The sequence below is a fragment of the Schistocerca piceifrons genome, chromosome 1 (assembly GCF_021461385.2).
Source record: "Schistocerca piceifrons isolate TAMUIC-IGC-003096 chromosome 1, iqSchPice1.1, whole genome shotgun sequence".
In the NCBI taxonomy this organism is placed as follows: Eukaryota; Metazoa; Arthropoda; class Insecta; order Orthoptera; family Acrididae; genus Schistocerca; species Schistocerca piceifrons.
This window is the reverse complement of record NC_060138.1, coordinates 185,697,403-185,721,022: the sequence shown is the minus strand read 5'-3', so window position 1 is coordinate 185,721,022 and position 23,620 is coordinate 185,697,403. Positions and strand designations below refer to the sequence as shown.

The following is a 23,620-nucleotide window of genomic DNA, read 5'->3' as shown; positions in this document are numbered from 1 at the left end:
TAGAACTGCTGTCCTCCCAAAAGCGAGTCCAGTGTTCTAATCACTGTGCCACCTCACTTGGTTGTGTGTAGTCTACAAATGCAATTATTCGAGACATTTCTTCTAACTCTCAACAAAATAGTGTGGATTCCTATAAGTCTGGGGCAAAATGCCTACATTGAACCTGCAAGTTGTCATTTTGAATGTATACTGTAATGTTTAAAACTCTACCATTTCTGTACCAGAAGTAGAAGAGTAACTGAGAAATAAAACATTATATGACCCATACCTATCAAAACATTTGTGTTTGTTTCATTGTTTCTTATACTTTGCTGATGATGGCTCTATGTATTAAGGAACACCTCTGACTATCCTCTTTTTTAATGAGATTAACTTAATCACTCTCTCTCTAGCCAATGTAACATTATTTTGAAACTAATACTACTCATCACACAAGAAGTTATAATTCATAAAACAACATTAAATATTGCATTTTTCTTGAATCTGTACAGGCATGGGTGGTTACATATTATGACCAACTGCGTAATAATGCATTGGTCCACTTTCGGAATGTAGCACTGCAATGTGACAGGCATTTGACAAGTCCTTGGTAGTTTCTGCAGTTATGTGACGCAAGATGTCTACACACATCACGCAATTCTCATAAATTAAAGGCCAGTGGTTTGTGGGTGCGGAGCTGATTCCAAGTAGTGTTCCAGATATGTTCTGTCAGGTTCTGATCAGGCAAATGTTTGGCCAAGACATCAACTTGAGCTCACTACCATGCTCCTCAGACCACTGCAGCTTAATTCTAGACTTGAACATGAACATTACACTGCTGGAAGATGATATCACTGTCTGGGAAGACATCAACTGTGATGCAAGTGGTTCACAATAATGTTTACATAGTCCACATCTGTCATAGTGCCTTTGTTTGCTACCACATGCCCCCGGTTAATGTTGCCCATAGCATAATATTGTCCCCACTGGCTAGTGTCCATGGTATGATGCGTATGTCAAGTAGCCCTTCACCTGGATGATGGTGTATCGGACATGACCATTCACCTGGTGTAACAAGAAATGTGATTCATCTGACTAAGCAACATGTTTACACTGGCCCCTGATCCTGTGCCCACTGCAGCTGTAATTGATTATGTCTTTGGGTCAATGTGGGAGCACATAGGAGTTGTCTACTTTGGAGGCCTATGGTCAACCATGTGCACTCCAAAATGATCTGCTCCAAATTTCTTGTACCTGCACCAGTATTGCACTCTATCATCAGACCTGCCACCTATCCTGCTTTACAGCCTCTGAACCTCATATTTTGTGATTAGTTATGGACATCTAACACATTTTCACCTACTTGTGGTATCACTGACCTTCAACCCCTTCCCATAGATGCTCACGACAGTAACATATAAGTAGCCAACCAGCTTCACTGTTTCTGAGATGCTCATACCCTGGCACTGCCTTTTGTCAAAGTCGCCTGTGGCTCATTCATTAGAAAATGATTCCCCATTTGTCTCTGCTCTGCTGGTATACTTTCCTTACCATATTACATACCTGCAAGCAACTAGGTGGCATCCTGTCTCATGATGGGGAGTGGTATTAATGTTTTGACTCATCAGTGCATATTATAATAAATACAGATAAATTTTGTGTATTGTATCTGTGCCCATGTCTGCTCTACACATTCCGACATCAGGTGTTATAAAATGGACCAGGTTGATTTCAACAAGAAACATCCTGTTTATATTCGAGTTGCAGATATTTTGCACAATTTTATCCTTAAAAAGCATGGCAAGTGCATGTTAAAGGTCAGTAAGTGTTTGAGGGGGCGTGATAAATGTCAAAAACTACACAAAGCCTTAGTTTGGTCCTGTAAATAGTTAAAGTTGTAACACAAAATATTTTTCTCCTAGTGCTTCTAGACTCTTCCAGCGAGATTGATCATTTTAATGTAGTACGAATATGTAACCCTATATCACCTAATACGTGAAATAGAATAGGAAGTGTCATATAATCTTCTTCTGTAACAGCACCAAAGGCAACCAGGTATATTTTAAAAGCTTGCTTCTACAATTTCCGTCTCTGTGTTGCTGTTGTTTTAAGATTGGCTTGATGCAACTCTCCAGGCTACTCTATACTGTGCAAGCCTCTTCATCTCCAAGTAATTACTGCAACCTACATCCTTGTGCATCTGCTTAGTGTATTCATCTCTTCGTCTCCCTCTATGATTTTTACCCTCCACACTTCCCTTCAATACTTAATTTTTGATACCTTGAAGCCTCAGAACATGTCCCACCAACTGATCCCTTCTTACAGTTAAGTTGTGCCACAAATTTCTCTTCTCCACAATTCTATTCAACACCTCCTCATTAGTTACATGATCTACCATCTAATCTTCAGCACTCTTTTGTAGCACCACATTTCGAAAGCATCTATTCTCTTCTTGTCTAATCTATTTATCATCCATGTTTCATTTCCATACAAGAGTACACTCCATACAAATACTTTCAGAAAAGACTTCCTAACATGTAAATCTATACTTGATGTTAACAAATTTCTCTTCTTCAGAAACCTTTTTCTGGCCATCACCAGTCTAGATTTTATATCCTTTCTACTTTGACCTTCATCAGTTATTTTGATGCCCAAGTAGCAAAATTCATCTACTACTTTAAGTATCTCATTTCCAATCTAATTCCCTCAGCATCACCTGATTTAATTCAGCTACATTCCATTATTCTCATTTTGCTTTGGTTGATGTTCATCTTATATCCTCTTTTCAAGACACTGTCCATTCTGTTCCACTGCTCTTCCAAGACCTTTGCTGTCTCTGACAGAGTTAGAATGTCATAGGCAAACATAACATTTTATTTCTTCTCCTTGAACTTTAATTTCTACTCCAAATTTTTCTTTGGTTTCCCAAACTGCTTGCTGAGTGTACAGATTGAAAAACATTGGGGATAGGCTACAACCCTGTCTCTCTCTCTCTCTCTTCTCAACCACTACCCCTCGACTCTCATTACTGTGTCTGTTTTCTGTACAAATTGTAAATAGCCTTCTGCTCCCTGTACAAAGTGTACAACTTTGCTTCCGCTGTTTTTTCCGCAACATTTGAGGCATTAATGAAACAAATTGGTTACATATGTATCATTCAAAGTATTTTCCATCACTGGCCACTACTTTCTCCCATCTTTCAGGCAGTGTACGAATCCCGCATAAAAAAAATGGTCCATCTTTTGCAGCGATCCATGAATTGATCTAGTTTGTGACTTCTTCATGAGATCGGAAGTGTTGGTCAGCCAGGCCATGTGCCATTGATCTAAACAGGTGATAGTCAGAGGGAGCAATGTCTGGAGAATACAGTGGGTGGTGTAGGACTTCCCATTTTAACATTTCCAAGTACGTTTTGACCTCTTTTGCAACGTGGGGTCGAGCATTGTCGTGCTGCAAAATCACTTTATCATGCCTCTCACTGTATTGTGGCCGTTTGTCTTTTAATGCTCTGCTCATACACATTAACTGCATTTGATAATGAGCACCTGTGATTGTTTCACTTGGTTTTAACACCTCACAGTACATGGCGCCAAGCTGGTCCCACCAAATGCAGAGCATGATCTTGGAGCTGTGAATATTCGGTTTGACTGTTGATGTGGAAGTATGGCCATGATATCCCCATGATTTTTTTGCATTTGGGGTTATTGTAATGAACCCATTTTTCATCCCCAGTCACAATGCAATGCAGAAATCCCTTCTGTTTTTTCCTCTGAAGCAACTGTTCACAAATGCCGTTCAACATCTCTTGGTTTCAGCTCACACAGGACCCAAGTTAGCCTTGAGATATTTTGAAATGGCTTGCTATGTTGCTCCCAATAATGATGCCAGTTCTTCTTGAGTTTGACATGAGTCTTCACTCAGCAATGTCTCCAATTCTGCATCTTCGAAAACATTCTCTCTTCCACCACTATGCCGGTCTATGACATTAAAATCACCATTCTTGAAGCATTGAAACCACTCACGACATGTTCTTTCACTAATAGCATCCTTACCATACATACTTGAGAGCATTTGATGAGACTCAGCCTCTGTTTTCTTCATATTGAAACAAAACAGTAACACCTCCCGCAAATGACGAGAATTAGGCTCGTAAACTGACATTTTCAATCAAGAACAACTTTATGATGCAAACACGAATCGACCTATGTTTGAGTGAGGTTATGTTGACCAATGTCCAAGCTAACTGTCTGATGTCTGCGATCTGTTTCTTTTGACCGCTACTTACCGCTGTCGCCACCTATTGGCAAACAGGGAAAGCAAAGTTGTACACCATGTATTTTACCTCTGCCATTTTAAGAATTTGAAAGAGTGTGTTTCAGTCAGCATTGTCAAAAGCTTTATCTAAGTCTGCAAATGCAATAGATGTTGGTTCGCCTTTCCTTAACCTATCTTCTATGAGAAGTCGTAGGGTTATTATTGCTTTGTGTGTTCCTACATTTCTCCATAATCAAAACTGATCTTCCTGAAGTCAGCTTCTACCAGTTTTTCCATTTGTCTGGAAAGAATTTGTGTTAGTATTTTGCAACTGTGACTTATTAAACTGATAGTTCAGTAATTTTCACACCTACCATCACCTGCTTTCTTTGGAATTGGTATTATTATATACTCCTTGAAGTCTGAAGTCTGAGGGTATTTCACCTGTCTGATACATCTTGCCCACCAGATGGAAGTGTTTTGTTATGGATGGCTCTTCCAAGGCTATCAGTAGTTCTAACAGAATGTTGTCTATTCCTGGAGCCTTGTTTTGACTTAGGTCTTTCACTGCCCTGTCAAATTCTTCACACAGTATCATATCTCCCATCTCATCTTCATCTACGTCTTCTTCCATTCCCATAATATTGCCCTCAAAGCATCTCCCTGCTATATACACATTATATACTCCTTCCACCTTTCTGCTTTCCCTTCTGTGGTTAGGCCTGGTTTTTCATCTGAGCCCTTGATAGTCATTCAGGTAGCTTCTTTTCTCCAAAGGTCTGTTTAATTTTCTTACAGGCAGCATCTATCTGATATATGCTTCTACATCCTTACATTTGTCCTCTAGCCATTCCTGCTTAGCCATTTTGCACTTCCTGTCAATATCATTTTTGAGACATACAGATTCCCCTTTGCATGATTCATTTACTGGCTTTTTATACTTTCTCCTTTGATCAGTTAAATTCAATTTCCATTAGTCCCTCATAATGCAAATTTAAATTTAGAATTGTGGGTAGTTACAGTCATTAATTTTTCTTTAAAAATAGTACTTTCACTCTTTTAGTGATGTTTAGTGATGTGATGATTTTTAAGAAATCATGTTCATAATAGAGAACTAATTATCTGAATTATTTTCTGTAGTAATAATCAGGTACTAAGTAGATTAAAACTGTGTGCCATTCTGTGACTCAAACCCAGGACCTTGGCTTTTGTGGGCATATACTCTACTAACTGAGCTACACAAGCCAACTTACGACTCGTCATCACAGTTGTGCTTGTGCCAGTACCTGATCTCCTACATTTTAACCTTCACAGAAGTTGCATAAAACCAGCAGGACTAGCACTCTAGGAAGAAAGGACATTGCAGAGACATGGCTTAGCCACAGCCTGAGGGTATTTCCAGAATGAATTTCTCACACTTCAGTGGAACGTGCACTGGTATGAGACTTCCTGGCAAATTAAAACTGTGTGCCGGACTGGAACTCAAACCAGAGGTGTTTGTAGAGCACTTGCCTGTGAAAAGCGGAGGTTCCATGTTTGAGTGCAAGCCCAGCACACAGTTTTAATCTGCCAGGAAGTTTCATATCAGCTCATACTCCTCTGCAAATTGAGCTTGCATTCAGGAGGAGCTGCGGTCCAAGCTCCACCCAAGAATAAACATTTTTCCATTGTTTCCATAAATGATATCATGGGGATGCTGTGGTACTGATTACATGTAAAGATCTTCCATGCTCAGAATTATCTGTTGCCATCACTAGTATAGCAATGGAAAATCCAGGGTGGAATAACAATATTATGAAAAGGATAGATTGCTACACACCATATAGAGCAGATGCTGAGTCACAGGCAAGCACAACAAAAAGACTGATATACATCTGATCTTTCAGCCAGAAGGCCTTATTCTAAATTAGAAAACACACATACATTCAGACAAGCATAACACACACACACACACACACACACACACACACACACACACACACACACACGGCCACAATGGCCAGAGAAAGTGGTCACAATCACATCCGCGCACCCTTTGTGTGTGTGTGTGTGTGTGTGTGTGTGTGTGTGTGTGTGTGTGTGTGTAATCTAGGAAACAAATGTACAATAAATGTAAAAACATATTATTTCAGAAACCTCCTATTTGAAATGAGCAAAATGTATTTCCTTCAGAGACAGTGTAACATGTTCTCTCATTTCTGTAATGGTATTTTGAAGTTTCTCCAATAATGGGGTCCTACTACTCCTTCCCCCTGTCTTTCCCTTTCACCCCTCCTCTCTTCTGAAACATGTTTTGATGGTTTACTATTCATTGTATTGAGCCATACTGCTAGAGGTTTCATAAAATTATAATTTGCTTTCAGTTTTTACACCTCTTTTCCATTTTATTCTGCAGGTTCCTCTGTTGTTTTTCTCTATTTTTTTTTTTCTTTTCAACAGTCATAATTTCATTATGAATGAAATACTGGTTCTAATTGCAACAAATATACTGTGACTGGAATTGTATTTGATGTTGACTTCAGATAAATTTTAATTAGTTCCTGTTAAGATAGTGTGAAAATAAAGAACAAGAGATGTCTCCTTAATTTCACAACTGTATTCATTGTCAGACAATCATCTCACGTTTATAAATTAAAGTTCTCATATTACTGTAATGAGCCTTCTTTCTAAGTGAAGTTACTTTATTACCTGAAACATCAAGAACATTTTACTGTTATTCTTAACAACAAAATCATTTAAAGTTATGGAGTCATTATCAGTGATTTTTCTGTTTCCATTTCAGACACCATGGTAGGAAATCCGCACAGATATCGTGCTGCCTTACACCCACTAGAAAATAGACATGCTACTGCAGGTATGCTCAATTTTTTAATTGTTATGAACACTGAATGTGACTTTCCCTCGCCATTGTATAAATTATATATAAAATATCGTGCTTGATAATTGATAAATATGGAATATATAAAGCAGAAAGTAGAAATAATTTACAGCATATATACCTGACAAATTTATAAACGTCTGAGCAAATACTAAGATAAGCATGTGTTAATTGAGTACCTTGACAATACAATCATTATCGAGAAAACTGCAACAGAGGCCTACTTTTCAGCTGTACAGTCAAGATTAAAAATATTGCGTCTCCCACCAAAAAAATATTTTCTGAAAACTGTCTTTTTAAATGCGTAGCACATAATTAGATATGCTATGTACCCAAAAGTCCCTGGATACCTGAAAGAATACTGTTAAATTGAAAAGAAGGTTAAGTTACTCCAATATACACACCACAGCAAAATGGTGTTGCAGAAAGATAAAACCACACAATTGTGGGTTGTGTGTATACTATGTTGAACCCTAGTAAAACTGTCAAAAGAACTGTGGGCAGAAGTGTACGGTATTGCTACATACCTCCTGAATCACTCTGGGAAGTCCTTTATTGAAAACAAACTCCCTTATGGATTGTGGCATGGACAAACAATAGATAATCTGAATCACCTGAGAATCTTTGAAACAGAATGTTGTGCACATGTGAACAAGAATTTCTGTTCAAAGTTTGATAGAAAGGCTGTGCTTGGGCATCCGGGTGGTCACAGGAATGACAGAGATGGCTTTGGGTCTCAATTCCATCTCGGAACAAGGTTCTACTAAGTCACAATGTAAAATTCAAGGCTGAAGTTGTATTCAATCTGCACATCAGTGTCACTTAATTTTGAAGTTGTTCATGATAAAACTGTCTGACAGAGTCAACCTAATCAGACTTCTGATGAGAAAAAGGAATCAAATAATGTCAGCATTGAGAAGAGGAGAGAAGGTTAAGTGAAGAGGAAGAAGATTTGGATACAACATCAAATTCCAGAGAAGGTTCAGTATTAAGGCAGAAACAAAGATGCAAATGCAAAAAAGAAGAATCCAGAACTGATGACCAATGGAGACTGTGTATACATGGCTGGAACTCCTACCACCAGGGAAAAGGATACAACCTCATATACTAAAGCTTTGTAGACTAGCAATAAAATTTAGTGGCTGGAGGCCATTCAAAAAGAATTGAATTTCCTGAATAATACTTGGGCATTAATTGAGCATCCAAGTGGTGCACAGATTTTGCAAAATTGATGCATCTCATAGAAGAAAATCAAACAATGGAAAATCCAGGATGGAATGTAACAATATCATGAAAAGGAAAGAAGTTGTCACTCACCATATAGCGGAGATGCTAGCCACAGATAGGCACAACAAACAGACTGCCACAAATTAGCTTTCAGCCAGTAAGGCCTTCATTAAAAATAGAAAACACACACACACACACACACACACACACACACACACACACGACTGCAGTCTCAGGCAACTGTAGCCACACTGTGAGCAGCAGCACCAGTGCATGATGGGAATAGCAACTGGGTGGTGGTAAGGAGGAGGCTGGGGAAGGGAAGGAGAGGGATAGTAGGGTAGGGGTGGCAAATAGTGAAGTGCTGCAGGTTAGGCAGAGGGCAGGGGAGAGGCGGGGAGGAGGGGGGGGGAGGGCAGTGGAAAAGAAGAGAAGTAAAGAGACTGGGTGTGATGGTGGGATGAGGACTGAGTAGTGCTAGAATGGGAACAGGGAAGAGGCTGGATGAGTGAGGACAATGATTAACGAAGGTTGAGGCCAGGAGGGTTACAGGAATATTAGGATGTATTGCAGGGAAAGTTCCCCCTGCACAATTCAGAAAAACTGGTGTTCTTGGGAAGGATCCATATGGCACAGGCTGTGAAACAGTCATTGACATGAAGGATGTTGTGTTGAGTAGCATGCTCAGCAGCAAGATGGTCCACTTGTTTCTTGGCCACAGTTTGTCAGTGGCCATTCATGTGGACAGACAGCTTGTTGGTAGTCATGCACACATAGAATGCAGCACAGTGATTGCAGTTTAGCTTGTAGATAACATGATATGTTTCACAGGTAGCCCTGCCTTTGATGGAACAGGTGATGTTTGTGATCGGACTGGAGTAGGTGATGGTGGGGGAACGTATGGGACAGGTCTTGCATCTACGTCTATTACAGGGGTATGAGCCATGAGGTAAGGGGTTGGGAGCAGGGGTTCTGTAGGGATGGACAAGTATATTGTGTAGGTTTGGTGGATGGTGATATACCACTGTTGGAGGAGTGGGAAGGATGGTGGACAGGACATTTCTCATTTCAGGGCACGATGAGAGGTAGTTGAAACCCTGGCGGAGAATGTAATTCAGTTGCTCCAGTCCTGGATGGTACTGAGTTACAAGGGGAATGCTCCTCTGTGACCGGATGATGGGAATTTGGTAGGTGGTGGGAGGCTGGAAAGAGAGTCTCACTGAAGCCTTCAGAGACTGTAATTATCTTCCTAATCTTGTACAAATGTGAGTGGCAACTTTCCTTTTCATAACATTGTCATGGAAGAAAATTGCAGAAAATGGGTGTTTGCTTCTAGGGTTGACTTGCAGCCAAACAATGCATAGGTGGGTCTAACCAGTTAGCTGATCTACTAACCAGACCATGGAAAAGGGTCCCACTCAAGATGCTGTATGACAGACTTGGAATACAGAAGATTAAATCCATTTGAAATTCAGTACTTGCTTTTATACTTTTCTTTTGAGCAAATGTTAACATTACAAAGAAAAATACAAAGTGTGTTGTCATATATGTGTTAGATGAGTTTTTATATCTTTGTTATGCTAGTGCAATTGAATCTTTGGATTGGTAAAACAGAAAGTATTTGTTAATATGTTGTTGTGAGTGTGTCTCTGAGTAACCAAGCTGTTGTGGATCTTATATAATCTTAACAAGTATGCTTAGTATAACTTCAGCCTTTGTTTCTTCATATGAAAGAAGACACAGTGTGTTATATCATACATATTTGCTCTGTCACAGTGAGTAATGGTAATAATTTATAATTGTAGAAGTTCTCAAGTTTAGGCAGCGTGTAAGAGAAATTTCACAGAAGTTATATGTTTCCATGTCCTTTATTAATAATATTATTGTAAACTGTAAATCTCAAGTAACCACTAAACTAAACCAAATCATCACTGTGGTACATGTAATGCATTAACTGTGATAGGGACATACAAGCTGAAAGGTGCTCTGTGAAAACAAATTGTCGCAGACCATTCTCGGATGACTTCCATTGCGACTCAGTTACAAAGCTAGACTAACCTGTTGGAAGCAGGTAGGACTCAGTTGTCATAATTGTGCTGCTTCTGAACACAAAAACACATGTGTGTGCCACCACATACAGTGGTGCAAATAGTGCTACCGCTGGGATGTGGGTGGTGTGTGTGTGTGAGGGGAGGGGGGGACAGAGATGGAGTTGCGCACAACAGTATAAATAGATTCACACATATACTTGTAGGGAACTGACAGATTCTTCCAAAATGGTACAAATAATATTCATTTAAGTGGGTTTCGGTGATAGTGAAATTGACAGAAGTTCTGTCATAATGTGTTGATGTACTGCCCGATTTTGGCTTGGACCATTAGTTTTGACATTTGAGTGTTAGTAAAATGAATGCTAATGTTCATAAAAATTTTTTAATATAACCAACTTATTGTGACACAGTGGTACCAAGTTTGAAATCACATTTTAAATATGAGTTATGGCAGAAAGTAAGTGTACTAGATTTTTACATATATTTTTTTTTTTTTTTTTAGAAAAAGTGTAATTGAAAAAATTACAGAATATTGTTCATATACTTATGGCTAATTGCCATCATGTTCAATGCATGTGGTGTACTGGGACACAAGTTTCAATATGCCCTCCTTGAAGAACTCTCCCACCAGCTCCTTCCCTCACTTCAGAACCTCGTTCAGCACCTACTCATTGCTTCAAAATATAATTCCAGTCCTATGAGCCTTCAGGGAGGTGAAAGGATGATAATCTGAAGGTGCTAAGTTAGGGGAATATGGGTGATGGTTTAAAATGCCCCAACCAAATGAGTCCAAGAGAGCCTTGGTGGCTAAGCTGTGTGAGGAAGGGGGTTGTGCATCAAGCACCCTCCTCTCATCAGCATTCCCCTCCTTTTATTTTGAATGTTCCTTTTGAGTTCATTTAGGGTCTCATAACTTCACTGTGTGTTAATGGTCTCCCACTGAGGCAGAAGTTCGACCAAAATGATGCCTTTTCAGCCCTAAAGCAATGAGGCCATGATTTTTTGCTCAAATGGTGGTTTTGAATTTTTGGCAGATGAGGAATTGATTCAGAGCATGTGACAACTGTCTTTTGTTCTCAGGTGTGTAATGAGCCACCAAAGTTTCATCTCTAGTCACAGTAGAGCTCAGAAAATTCTCACCTTCCATTTCAAGTCACTCAAGGAACTTGCAGGCACTATTGGCCCGATTTTTCTTATTGCTGCTCTGTCAGCTGTTTTGGGATTTGTGTGCAATTCCTGTATCCCAGTGTTTCTGTGAGTGTCCTGTGTAAGACTTGTAGAAACAGTGCAGAAATTTCACCCACTGTCTCTTGATGGTCTACATGAACAGTCTTCTTGATTTTTGCACCAACTCATTAGTCAAAATGAAAGGTCTCCTATGCCTCTTTTTGTCATAATTATTTGTTCTGCCTTGACTAAGCTTCCTAAACCACTTAAACATGCTCATTCTGATCATAACATCCTCTCTGTAAACTGTTTTGATTAACAGAAAAATTTTGGTAGGCATTATACCTTCTGGGAATAGAAAGCAGATCACATCAAGTGGCTTGCACTTGGCAGGATTTCTTTCCGACATCTTTCACACAACTAAAGACTGCAACGTGAGTTTACATACTGTCATGTTTCTGTGATGCTCCCTCTGTTCAGGTTATCACCCTCTACCACTCAACGTTACCATTGTGGTCACAGTACACTTAGTTTCTGAACATGCCTTGTAACGACTTTTCTGTCACACTGTAGTAAAAGTTTGGAATCACAGCCTTTTTTTATCAGTTCTGGTACAATAATGATTTTTTCCACAAAACAAAGACCATTTAATTAAGATCAAAAGAAGATTATGTAAAGCTGCTGTAATTGTGTTCTTGTAATCTGACTGGAACCACTTCTGACATATTTGTGATTAACTAGTTTTGGTTGAGTGCCAGAGGCAGTTCTTCACCTCATATCAGAAACAAGGGTACTTAATTTTGCATTCTGTATATCACAACTTAGTTGAAATCCTGTCCCATGACAAAGTTCTCAAAAACCCTATTAGATTCATAGCTGAGGTTATCTTTGAAACAAACTGAAATGAACCAAATAGTATACAATAAATTGTTGTTAAGTAACCAAACATGAAATTTGTATTTCATTGTAAACTATATCTATATCTATGTGCAAACTCCAGGAGATGGCTTTTTATATTCTCAAAATGACAAGTAAATGCTATTGTGATCCAATTACGGTTGTGAGTGACTGTAAAAAGTCATGAATTGTGAAGAATATTAACTTCTGCAAATGCATATTGTTACTTTATTTACTTTGCCTATGGTATTTTCCAATGTGGAACAAAAAATAAAAGCAATAAGGAATTCATCAAAGAATGAAGTAGTTGTGCTTTCAAAGATATAGCTAATAACTGCCTGTTGAACCAAGACTGCTACAGACTTTTTACAGTAGTTACGAATAATACACAAAAAATTTAACTTTCCACTGAACTAAAGACTGTGTTAAGTAACATTCATGTCATACAAATGAAAGTATTGTTGAGGGATTAGTTTAGTGTTTTACAATGTCAAAATAATGGCTTTGCCACATTGCCACAATTGGTGATAAAGAACTTGGACTGTTGTAGTGAAACTGTGGGAAAAGAATATTATCATTGGCCTTCAGAAGAAACAAACACCAATGAACAAAAAATGGTGTATAAAATGACTGACATGGCGTGAGTGCCTCAGATTCTTTTCTCGAGAATTCATAATGTTGGATTTCATTTTTTGCTGGCAAGGCTACTAAGTATAAATGTTTAGAAAGAAACAAAACATGAAGTATTGGCAATGAAAAAAAAAATGGTTCAAATGGCTCTGAGCACTAAGGGACTTAACTTCTGAGGTCATCAGTCCCCAGCAATGAACTAAATAGAAATAGTGTATCTAGAGCACGATGAAAAAGTAGTGTGGAAAATGAATTGGATGATGTCTACATAATGTAGATGCAGGTGCAGAAGAGCATTTTGTTGGAAATAGTACAGGACAAGCTGGAGGAAGGAAAGAAATCATGGAAAATTTTCTTGAAAAATCAAGAAATTTTAGAAGGTTCTCTATCACACATTATTTGAGCCTTATAATTTCATACACAAGATGAAATATGACTTTACTTTTTCTTTACTAAGCATACAGTTATGGTAATCTTTTATAGATGTAGTGTTAATTTTAAAGTTTGGATAATTGTAAATTTCCATTTGCATTCAGGTTGCATGTTGGCAGTACTTCTGATGTTTCCACTGGCAGCACGCAGCTATGGCTTACCTGTTGTCACAGTCATTTCACTGCTGTATGTTGGGATTGTAGTGCCAGTAGCAGCAGGGTTTATGTCATTGTCAACTATCATACATGCCCTTAGGTAATGTATATTTCCATTGTTTATGTTATGAAAGGTATTTTATTTTGAAACAATATATTAATAATGTGCTAATACATTCTTTGCTTCTTATATGCCTCCATTCAGCAAGTTAAGCAAGACAGTATCCAAAACTTTATATACTAGGGTCATACAAGTGCATGACGTAACTTTGATAAAAGAATGGCATCTCAGCGGACTAAGGCCTTAAGTGAGCACATTTTTGTCTTTTAAAATAGGACACAACTTGTTGTATTTCCCATCTTTATCCTATCTCAGCCTGCACTCCACCTCTAGTGACCTCATTATTGATCGGTCATTGAACCCTAGTCTTCCTTCCTGTCCTATTGGAGGAAGCATGTCACTGCCTTACTCTGAAACCAGTGTGTCCTGAAAATCTGAAACCTAAAATATATGAATTTTTTAAATCCTCAAACAATGGCTTCTGCTCCTATGGCTGCATAAACCTTCTTCCAAGATGTTCACAATACTTGTAAAGGCAGTAATTTGAATCACAGTTTGACACGGCAGTAGACATGCCTCCAGACCAACTATCAACACATCTGTATCCAAGCGAAAGTCTTCTCTTAGGTCTTACATGAGAGAGGTAATCTTTTATGTTTATAGAAGGTGTCTCACATTCCTCAGTGATTATACGAAGTGTCATAAAAAATTAAAGGGAATTTTTTAATTTTGTGAGGTTTATACATTTGATTTTCAGTTTTATCTTGTTGGTACACATGTCCCTGATGCATGTTTGCATTTTGAGTTGTTCTGAATATTTAGTTTATTGTTGATAGTCAAAATGGTTACACATGTTTTTGAGAGCTCGGTGAATTTTTACTTTAAAAAAAGATGGGTCAAGGGTTCTCCATTAAATTTTGCTTGAAAAATGCAATAAAATGCGGCACCACATTGGAAATGTTGATTGTGGCTTTTTGCAATCTACTATGAATAAGGCAAGAGTTTGTGAGTGGTATAAACATTTCAAAGAGGGTTGAGAAGCTCTTGAAGATGACGACCATCCTGAATGCCCTAGTACATCAATTACTGATGACAATGTGGAAGAAGTAAGGAGAATAGTTCATGGTTCTGTCAAGTCACAAGATCACCATCAGAGAGGTTGCTGATAAAGTCGACATATCCTTTGGTGCATGCCAAGCTATTTTCTCATCTGTTTTGAGCAAGAAATGTGTAACAGGAATGTTTGTTCCAAAATTGTTGAATTTCAATCAAAAATGACTTCAAATAGGCATCATTCAGGAACTGTTGAATGAAGTCGACAACAATCCAGAACTTCTAAAGAAAACTATAACGTGTGATGAAACATGGGTGTGTGGTTATGTTGTTGAAACCAAGGCCTAATCATCCCAGTGGATCTGCCTGAAGAGCCAAGACTGAAAAAAAATTGACAAGTTTGATCACATGGGAAGATTCTCCTCACTGTTTTCTTCCATTACAATGGGATAGTGCATCATGAGTTCCTGCCTTATTGTTGTATGGTCAGTAAGGAATATTACATGCTAGTAATGAGCTGCTTGTATGAAGCAATCTAATGAAAGCAACCAGAATTATGGTAAAACCACTTGTGAAAACTGCATCATGATAATGCTCCTGTGTGTACCTCAATGCTTGTTTGTGGTTTTTTTGCCAAAAAGCAAACCCATTAGTTTACTTCACCATGTTATTCACCAGACAGGCCTCCTGCGACCTCTTTCTGTTCCCAAGGTGGATGAGAACCATGAAAGGATGTTGTTTCCCACCACTCATGTGATAGAAACAGAATCACTGAAGTGCTGAACACCAAAATGAAAAGTGACAATATTATGAAAGGAAGGTTGTTACTCACCATATAGCAGAGATGCTGATCTGCAGATAGGCAGATAGCTGACAAATCCTATATCGCAGACCTACTAAATTTACCCTACCCTCCAAAACACCCTTCCACTACCACACAAAATCCAGAACCAAAACAGAGCTGAATCACAGTCATGAACCTTTCCTCCAGAAGACTTAGCCCCACAGAAATATCAGTCCTTTCCAAAGGCTTCACCTTTTGCCCCACTCCCATATTCAACCATGCACCATTTGTTAAAGACCTTCTCGCCTTCTCCCAATCCCTATAGTGGAAACACTTTTTCGTCACCAACCCTACCAATCAGACTCAACAAGACCAATATTGGACACTGCCTAACTCAGTTCACTCCTACATCCAACTGTGATCCAACCCTGCTGCCCCCAAATCACTCCCTGTTAACTTTCTAGAATTTCTTAACCTTGAGCTTTCCCTGACCATCATTCCACAAATCATTCAACATACAGACTAACCTTACATCCACAGGAAGAACTGCAGTACACCATCTAAAAACTGGTCCCAACCTGATAATCCCACCTGCGAACAAAGGATCCACCACTGTTGTTTTGAACTGCAAGTATTACCTGGCAGAAGGACTCCGCCACCTGTCAGATACATCCAGTTACAAACCTTGTCACAGCGACCCCGTTCCAGAAATCCAGTAGGACCTCCAGTCACTCCTCAAATCCCTAGACCCTTTCCAGAACCTGTCCACAGAGTTCATTTCTGTGCTCACCTCTACCACTCCCCATACTCCAACCTTCTACGTGCCTTCTAAGTCCATAAACCCAACCACTCAGGAGGTCCAATTGTGGTCAGTTGCTGTGCCCCCACTGAGAGAATCTCTGCTCTCATAGACCAACAATTTCAACCTATTACCTGGAACCTACCCTCCTATATAAAAGATACCAACCATTTCCTCCACCAACTCTCCACAGTTCCTGTCCCTTTACCACATGCTGCCCTGCCGCCTCCCTTTACACTAACATCCCTAATGCCCATGCCTTACCACTATTGAACACTACCTTTCCTAATGCCCGATAGATCCCAAACCTACAACCTCATTCTTAGTCGCCATGATCAACTATATAATTGCCCAAAATTACTTCCCTTTGAAAGCATTACTTACAAACAAATCTGGGGTACAGCTAAGGGCATCCGTAAGGGATCATGCTATGCCAACCTATTCATGGGCCATCTAGAGGATCCTTCCTAAACACCCATAATCCTAAACCCCTCATCTGGTTCAGATTCACTGATGACATCTTTGCAGTCTGGATCGATGGTGAGAACACCCTATCCATATTCCTCCAGAACCTCTACCGTTTCTCCCCCATTTGCTTCACCTGATCCTACTCAGCCCAACAAGCCACCTTCCTAGATGTTTACCTCCACCTCAAAGATGGCTACATCAGTACTTCTGTCCATATCAGACCTGCTAACCACCAGAAATTCCTCCACTTCGACAGCTGCCACCAGTTCCATACCAAGAAGTCCATTCCATACAGCATAACTACCTGTGGTCATCGCATCTGCAGTGACAAGTGATCCCTCTCAAAATATACCGAGGGTCCCACTGAATCTTTCAGGGACCATAATTATCCTCCCAACCTTGTACAAAAACAAATCTCCTGTGCCTTATCTTTCCAGTCTCCCACCATCTCCCAAAGTCTCACCGTCCAGCCACAGAAGAGAATTCCCCTCTTAACTCAGTACCATCTAGAACTGGAGCAATTGAATTATATTCTGTGCCAGGGTTTGGATTACCTCTCATCATGCCCTGAAATGAAAAATGTACTGCCCACTATCCTTCCCACCCCTCCCACAGTGGTATACCAACGTCCACTGAACCTACACAATACACTCGTCCATCCCTACACAACCCCTGCTCCAAATCCCTTACCTCATGGCTCATATCCCATACATCCTCCCACCATCACCTACTCCAGTCTGGTCACAAACATCACCTATCCCATCAAAGGCAGGGGTACCTGTGAAATGAGCCATGTGATCTAAAAGCTCAGTTGTAACCACTGTCCTGCATTCTATGTGGCCATGACAACTAACAAACTTTCCACATGAATGGCCTCCGACAAGCTGTGGCCAAGAAACAAGTGGACCACTCTTTTGCTGAGCATGCTGCCCAACATGATACCCTTCATTTCAATGACTGCTTCACAGCCTGTGCCAAATGGATCCTTCCCACCAACACTAGCTTTTCTGAACTGCGCAGGTGGGAACTTTCCGTGCAATATATCCTTTGTTTCTGTAACTCTCCCGTCCTCAACCTTTGTTAGTCATTGTCCTCACCCATCCAGCCCCTTACTTTTTCCCATTCCAGCACTACAAAGCCTTCATTCCACCATCACACTGAGTCTTTTTACTTCTCTTCTTTTCGGCTATCCCCCCCCCCCCCCCCCCCCCACCTCTCCCCCGCCATCCGTCTAACTTTGCAACTGCACATAACCCCACCTCATCCCGGTGTGCTCCACAGCAGCATTTCGCTGTCCTCCACCCCCACCCTACTATCCCTCCCCCTCCCCACCCTAGCCTCCTCCTGACCCTCACTCAGTCGCCACTCCCACCATCATGTACTCATGTACTGGTGCTGCTGCTTGCAGGGTTACTTCAGTTGCCAGCGACTGAGCACTCCTGTGTGTATGAGGTGCATTTGCAAAAGTGTGTGAGTGTGTGTTTGTGCGTGTGTGTGTGTGTGTGTGTGTGTGTGTGTGTGTGTGTGTGTGTGTCATTTATTTTTGATGAAGGATGTACTGGCCAAAAGCTAATTTGTTACAGTCTTTTTGTTGTGCCTATCTGCGACTCAGCATCTCCCCTGTATGGTGAATACCAACGAAATTTTGATAATATTGTTACATTACATCCTGGATTTTCCATAATGAAAAGTGAGTTCCAGAAGTGCTTCTAAGACTGGAAAAAGTGATGGCACAAGTGTGTTATGTCTGAGGGGGTTACACTAAAGGGGACAAAGTTGATGTTGATGAATAAATAAATATTATTTTAGAAAAGCAAACATTCCCATTATTTTTTTATCACATCTCATATTCGACACTTTTGAGAGAACATTAAACTCTAACCTTCTTTCCTTCAGTCATTATATATAGCATGGTTTTACACAACTTGCACAGCACCTCACTGTGAAGTCCTCAGGTAACTATGAAGTGTCAGTATAAGTTACGCCAATGTTTAAAGGATTTTAACTGAAACTTAGTTTAATGTTATGTTAAATTTCATATAACAGTGATCTTATTTTAGTTGGGTGGTATGCCTTCTGGCATAATAACTTATACCAAAAATATTATATTTGATTTCCTCCAAAATTGATTTTCTTTTTCAAGTTAATAGCTATCCCCATATTCAACAAGGCACAAATTAATGTATTCCACCTAAGCAGTTGTACCTGTTAACACCTCATCTAAGTCATCTCTATTTGCTTCAGTCCTAGTACCTGATCTAGATGTGACATTGTCTGGTCTCATATACACATTTGAACCACAAAGAAAAGCTTTCAGTTTCTGGCTGCTGCTACATGTAGAAAAACAGTGTATTGCCTTGATTCTGCTGCCTAAGGAATTTGCAAGTATGATGTTCTCAAGATACTGTTGGGTAGGTACTTCACTCTATAGAGCCACAGACTTTGTTCCTCCAAGCTCTCCAGCCTTCTTCCGGTAGGTAATAGTATCTTACGAGTAGCACAACTGTCCAGAACCAGGCATATTGCATCATTGTGTTTTAAGAAAACAATTAGTGGGCTGTTGATTGGGTTGACTACTTTGCCTACTGCTGCACGCTTGGTGAGAAGAATACAGTAGGGTTTGACCAAAAAGGCTCAGGGGGGTTTATCTTAAGTTTGGATTCTTAATTTGTTAGTATAGAATAATTTTCATGAAAGTTATCATGGAACTGTAGGTGCAGCTCCTGTAATTCAGTTTCTCCTGACTTCTTAATCTTACCTTGTTTTCTCGGTACACCATCATACACCCTATCTCCTACTTTCAAGGCTCATCAGGTACCATATATTAGCCCATAGAGAGTACCTACTAATTGGCTATTTCAAAATTTTAGTATTTTTTGGGTGACTGTGACATTTTGGTTGCTCTAGCACTGCACCTCTATGTGTATATGCTGATATACATTTAATTTTTTGAATTTTGTTCCAGGAAGCCAGAAACACTTCTAAAAAGGAGCTAATTAATATTTCTGGCTGTATCTTTTTCTTGCAGGGATTAAATGCAATGAACATTTGATTCCAGATATTGTTTTTATTGTAAACATAAAATAGTGCAATGTAACAGATTCATTCAGAGCATGAGGCAGTCCATAAATTTGTACTCCAGTTTTCTTGTGAAATTATCAGTATGTATTTCCATCTTCAGATCCGTAAAACCAGGCATTGGTAGTTACACCATACAATGCTTAAACCCTTCCATCACATTAGGACTGTACTTAGCATATTGTATAATCCTGTTGTGACAGAATAGTTTAAGCATTGTATGTTGTCCCCCTGCGGGTTTGGGGGTTAGAATAGGCCCGCGGTATTCCTGCCTGTCGTAAGAGGCGACTAAAAGGAGTCTCAAACGTTTCGGCCTTATGTGATGGTCCCCTCTTGGGTTTGACCTCCATCTCTTTAAATTATTCCGAAGAGCAAGCCAATTGGGGAAGGGCACCTTACATGGTGCACTGTATCCTTCGTGCAATTAGACCTATAGCCGTCTTTCTCGTCGTTGCAATGGTGTCCCGCTCGTTTTCGATCTCTTGGGCGATTACCACGCTGAACTCTGCAGTGTTTCTTTTAACTGTGACGACGACCTTGGCCATTTTTGCACCTAAGATCCAGCACGGTAGCCAGTCCGTTGTGGTGGGGTCGCCATGTACCCTCTTGGTTGTAGCCCCCTGACAACACAGGGATCGCTCTACTGATGCCTGCGCCGTTCACTCCCCACGTATGCCAAGGAGTAGATGCCCATCTCCCTGGGGCATCAGGACTCCCGGCAATGGCCATCCTGCCAGGTGGCCTTTGCTGTGGCTGGGTGGCGCCCGTGGGGAGGGCCCTTGGTCGGAGTAGGTGGCATCAGGGCGGATGACCCGCAATGAAGCGTGGTACATCATCTGTCGCTGGCGGCCAGCCGTCAGCAGTCTCTAAGCGTTCGAGAGCCCATTTTAAAGGCAACGTTTATGACCCCAAATCGTTCCCCTCCCTCGCCACACCATGGGAGGAACGACAGGCATTGCGTGACACTGAGACGTATTCGCCCAGATATCTTGTCTGTACCAGAGCTGATGGGGAATCTTTTCTATCCGTGAAGCCTCAGTTCTTTGTAGAGCATTTAGAGGACAAGTTTGGGGAGGTGGAGGGCTTGTCCAAGATGCGGTCCGGATCGGTGTTGATAAAAACGGCATCCTCCGCCCAGTCGCGGGCCTTGCTCGCTTGTACTAAGCTGGGGGATGTCTCTGTCACTATCACGCCCCATAAGAGTCTGAACATGGTCCAGGGCATTATCTTTCACAGGGATCTGCTTTTACAGTCCGACGACGAGCTGCGCGCCAACTTGGAGCGCCGAGGTGTCCATTTCGTCCGGCGCGTCCACTGGGGTCCGAGGGATCGTCAAGTTGCCACCGGTGCCTTCATCTTGGCCTTCGAGGGTGACACGTTACCTGAGAAGGTCAAGGTGATGGTGTACCGTTGTGATGTCAAGCCGTATATCCCTCCCCCGATGCGGTGCTTCAAGTGTTGGAAGTTCGGCCACATGTCTTCACGCTGTGCGTCCGACCTCGTCTGTCGCGATTGCGGTCGACCTTCCCATCCTGATCATCCCTGTGCGCCGCCTCCCATCTGTGTGAACTGTGGTGCGCCCCATCCGCCTTGCTCGCCAGACTGTCCGATTCTGCAGAAGGAGCGGAAGATCATGGAAATAAAGACTGTCGACCGCCTGACGTACACTGAGGCGAAGCGGAAATATGATCGGCTTCATCCGGTGCGCATGACAGCTTCCTATGCCGCAACTGTCACTCCTTCTACAATTCCATCCGCTCCAGTCAGCTCACAGAGTCGAAGTCCCACACCTGCCCCCTTGATGGTGGGGGGCACTAAACCACCTGTTGCTCCTGCTCCATCTCCTTCAGGAGCAACACCCCCCCAACCATCGGGGACATCAGTCCCACCTTCCCAGCCGGAGAAGCGTAAGACTTCTTCGGCTACTCTCGTAAGGAAGGGGTCCCTTGGGGGCCTCCCTTCCCAAGTTCCGTCCGGTACAAAGGCCGACAGCCGCAAGTGGCTTAAACAACCGCCGATCCCTGGTCGTAGGGACACACGGTCGTCGTCTGTCCCTGAGACCGACCCAGTTGCGCCCTCCCAGCCTGCGCCACCAAAGGCACAGCGCGAAAAGCAGAAGAAGAAGAAACTCCCCAAGGCTACCGACATTGCAGTGGCACCCGTTCCACCGCTTCCTACAAGCTCTGCGTCTGAGGATGAGGTGGAGATTCTGGCGTCCGCTGAGGACATGGATCTCGCCGGTCCCTCGGATGCAGTAGATGGCTGTTGTCCAGGTGGTGACTCAGTAGCAGCAGGGGCCCCGGAGGCGTAATCTGCCTCCCCAGTCCCTTCACGCCTTTCCCATCCATGGCTAATAACATCCTCCAGTGGAACTGCAGCGGTTTCTTCCACCATCTAGCTGAGCTCCGCCACCTTATCAGCCGTCATCCTTTCCTTTGCATTGCTCTGCAGGAAACTTGGTTTCCAGCAATGCGAACCCCCGCCATCCGTGGCTATCGGGGTTATTTTAAGAACCGGGCAGCTTATGCAAGGGTGTCTGGTGGCGTCTGCATATATGTCCTGAACTCTCTTCACAGCGAGTTTGTGCCTCTACAAACAGCTTTAGAGGCTGTCGCTGTTCGGGTGTGGACGCCCCAGGCCATTACCGTCTGCAGTATTTACCTTCCACCTGATGGTACTGTCGCGCAGCATGTCCTGGCTGCTCTGATAGCACAACTGCCGCCACCTTTTTTGCTGCTGGGCGATTTCAATGCCCACAACCCTCTATGGGGTGGGACTGTCTCCGATGATCGTGGTCGGGCCGTGGAGCATGTGTTGGCTCAGCTCGACCTTAGCCTCTTAAACACCGGTGCTCCCACGCATTTCAGTGTGGCCCATGGCTCGTTCTCGGCCATCGATCTCTCTATTTGCAGCCCTGGACTTGTCCCATCCCTCCACTGGAGGGTGCATCCTGACCTGTGTGGTAGTGACCATTTTCCCATCTATTTGTCGCTGCCACAGTGTCATTCTTCTGGGCGCTTGCCCCGCTGGGCTCTCCACAGGGCTGACTGGCCAGCATTTACTTCCGCTGTAACCATTGCGTCTCCCCCACAGGGTGACATTGACGAGGTGGTCCATGTTCTCACCACGTCCATCATTTCAGCGGCCGAGGCTGCCATCCCCCGTTCCTCTGGCCTCCCTCGGCGGAAGGCTGTCCCCTGGTGGTCGCCGGAGATTGCTGAGGCTATTCGCGACCATAGGCGGGCTCTCCAGCGTCATAGGCGGCACCCGTCTCTGGAGACCCTCATCGCCTTTAAGAGGCTCCGTGCCTTCGCCCGTCGTCTTATTGCACGGCGTAAGCAGGAGTGCTGGGAGAGGTACGTCTCCTCCCTGGGCTCCCGTGTCTCGTCCTCGCACGTGTGGTCCCGGATCCGGCGGATTTATGGCTCCCAGACCCCTATGGGTGTCCCTGGGCTCTCCTTGGACGGCGCTGTCTGCACGGACGCTGCCGCCATTGCTGAACGGCTAGCCGCGCACTTTGCTCAGAGCTCTGCGACTGCATCCTATCCCCCCGCCTTTCGCTCTCTAAAGGAGCGAGCCGAGCGGACGCCGTTCTCATTCCACACGCGTCATTATGAAACCTACAATGCTCCTTTCAGCGAGAGGGAACTCCTCGCTGCCCTCGCTGATTGCCCTGATACAGCACCAGGACCGGACTGCATCCACGC

The 23,620-nt window shown here is 42.2% G+C and overlaps 1 protein-coding gene across 1 annotated transcript in view; it reads left to right on the top strand.

The window, feature by feature from the left end:
• The window catches only part of LOC124793304, a 75,158-nt gene that overhangs the window by 21,363 nt on the left and 30,175 nt on the right, over window positions 1-23,620 (top strand). Inside the window, exons 2-3 of the mRNA XM_047258009.1 lie at window positions 7,016-7,087; window positions 13,620-13,770. Coding sequence (XP_047113965.1) covers window positions 7,021-7,087; window positions 13,620-13,770 — 218 coding nt within the window. The 5' untranslated portion in view covers window positions 7,016-7,020. The remainder of the gene's footprint in view (window positions 1-7,015; window positions 7,088-13,619; window positions 13,771-23,620) is intronic.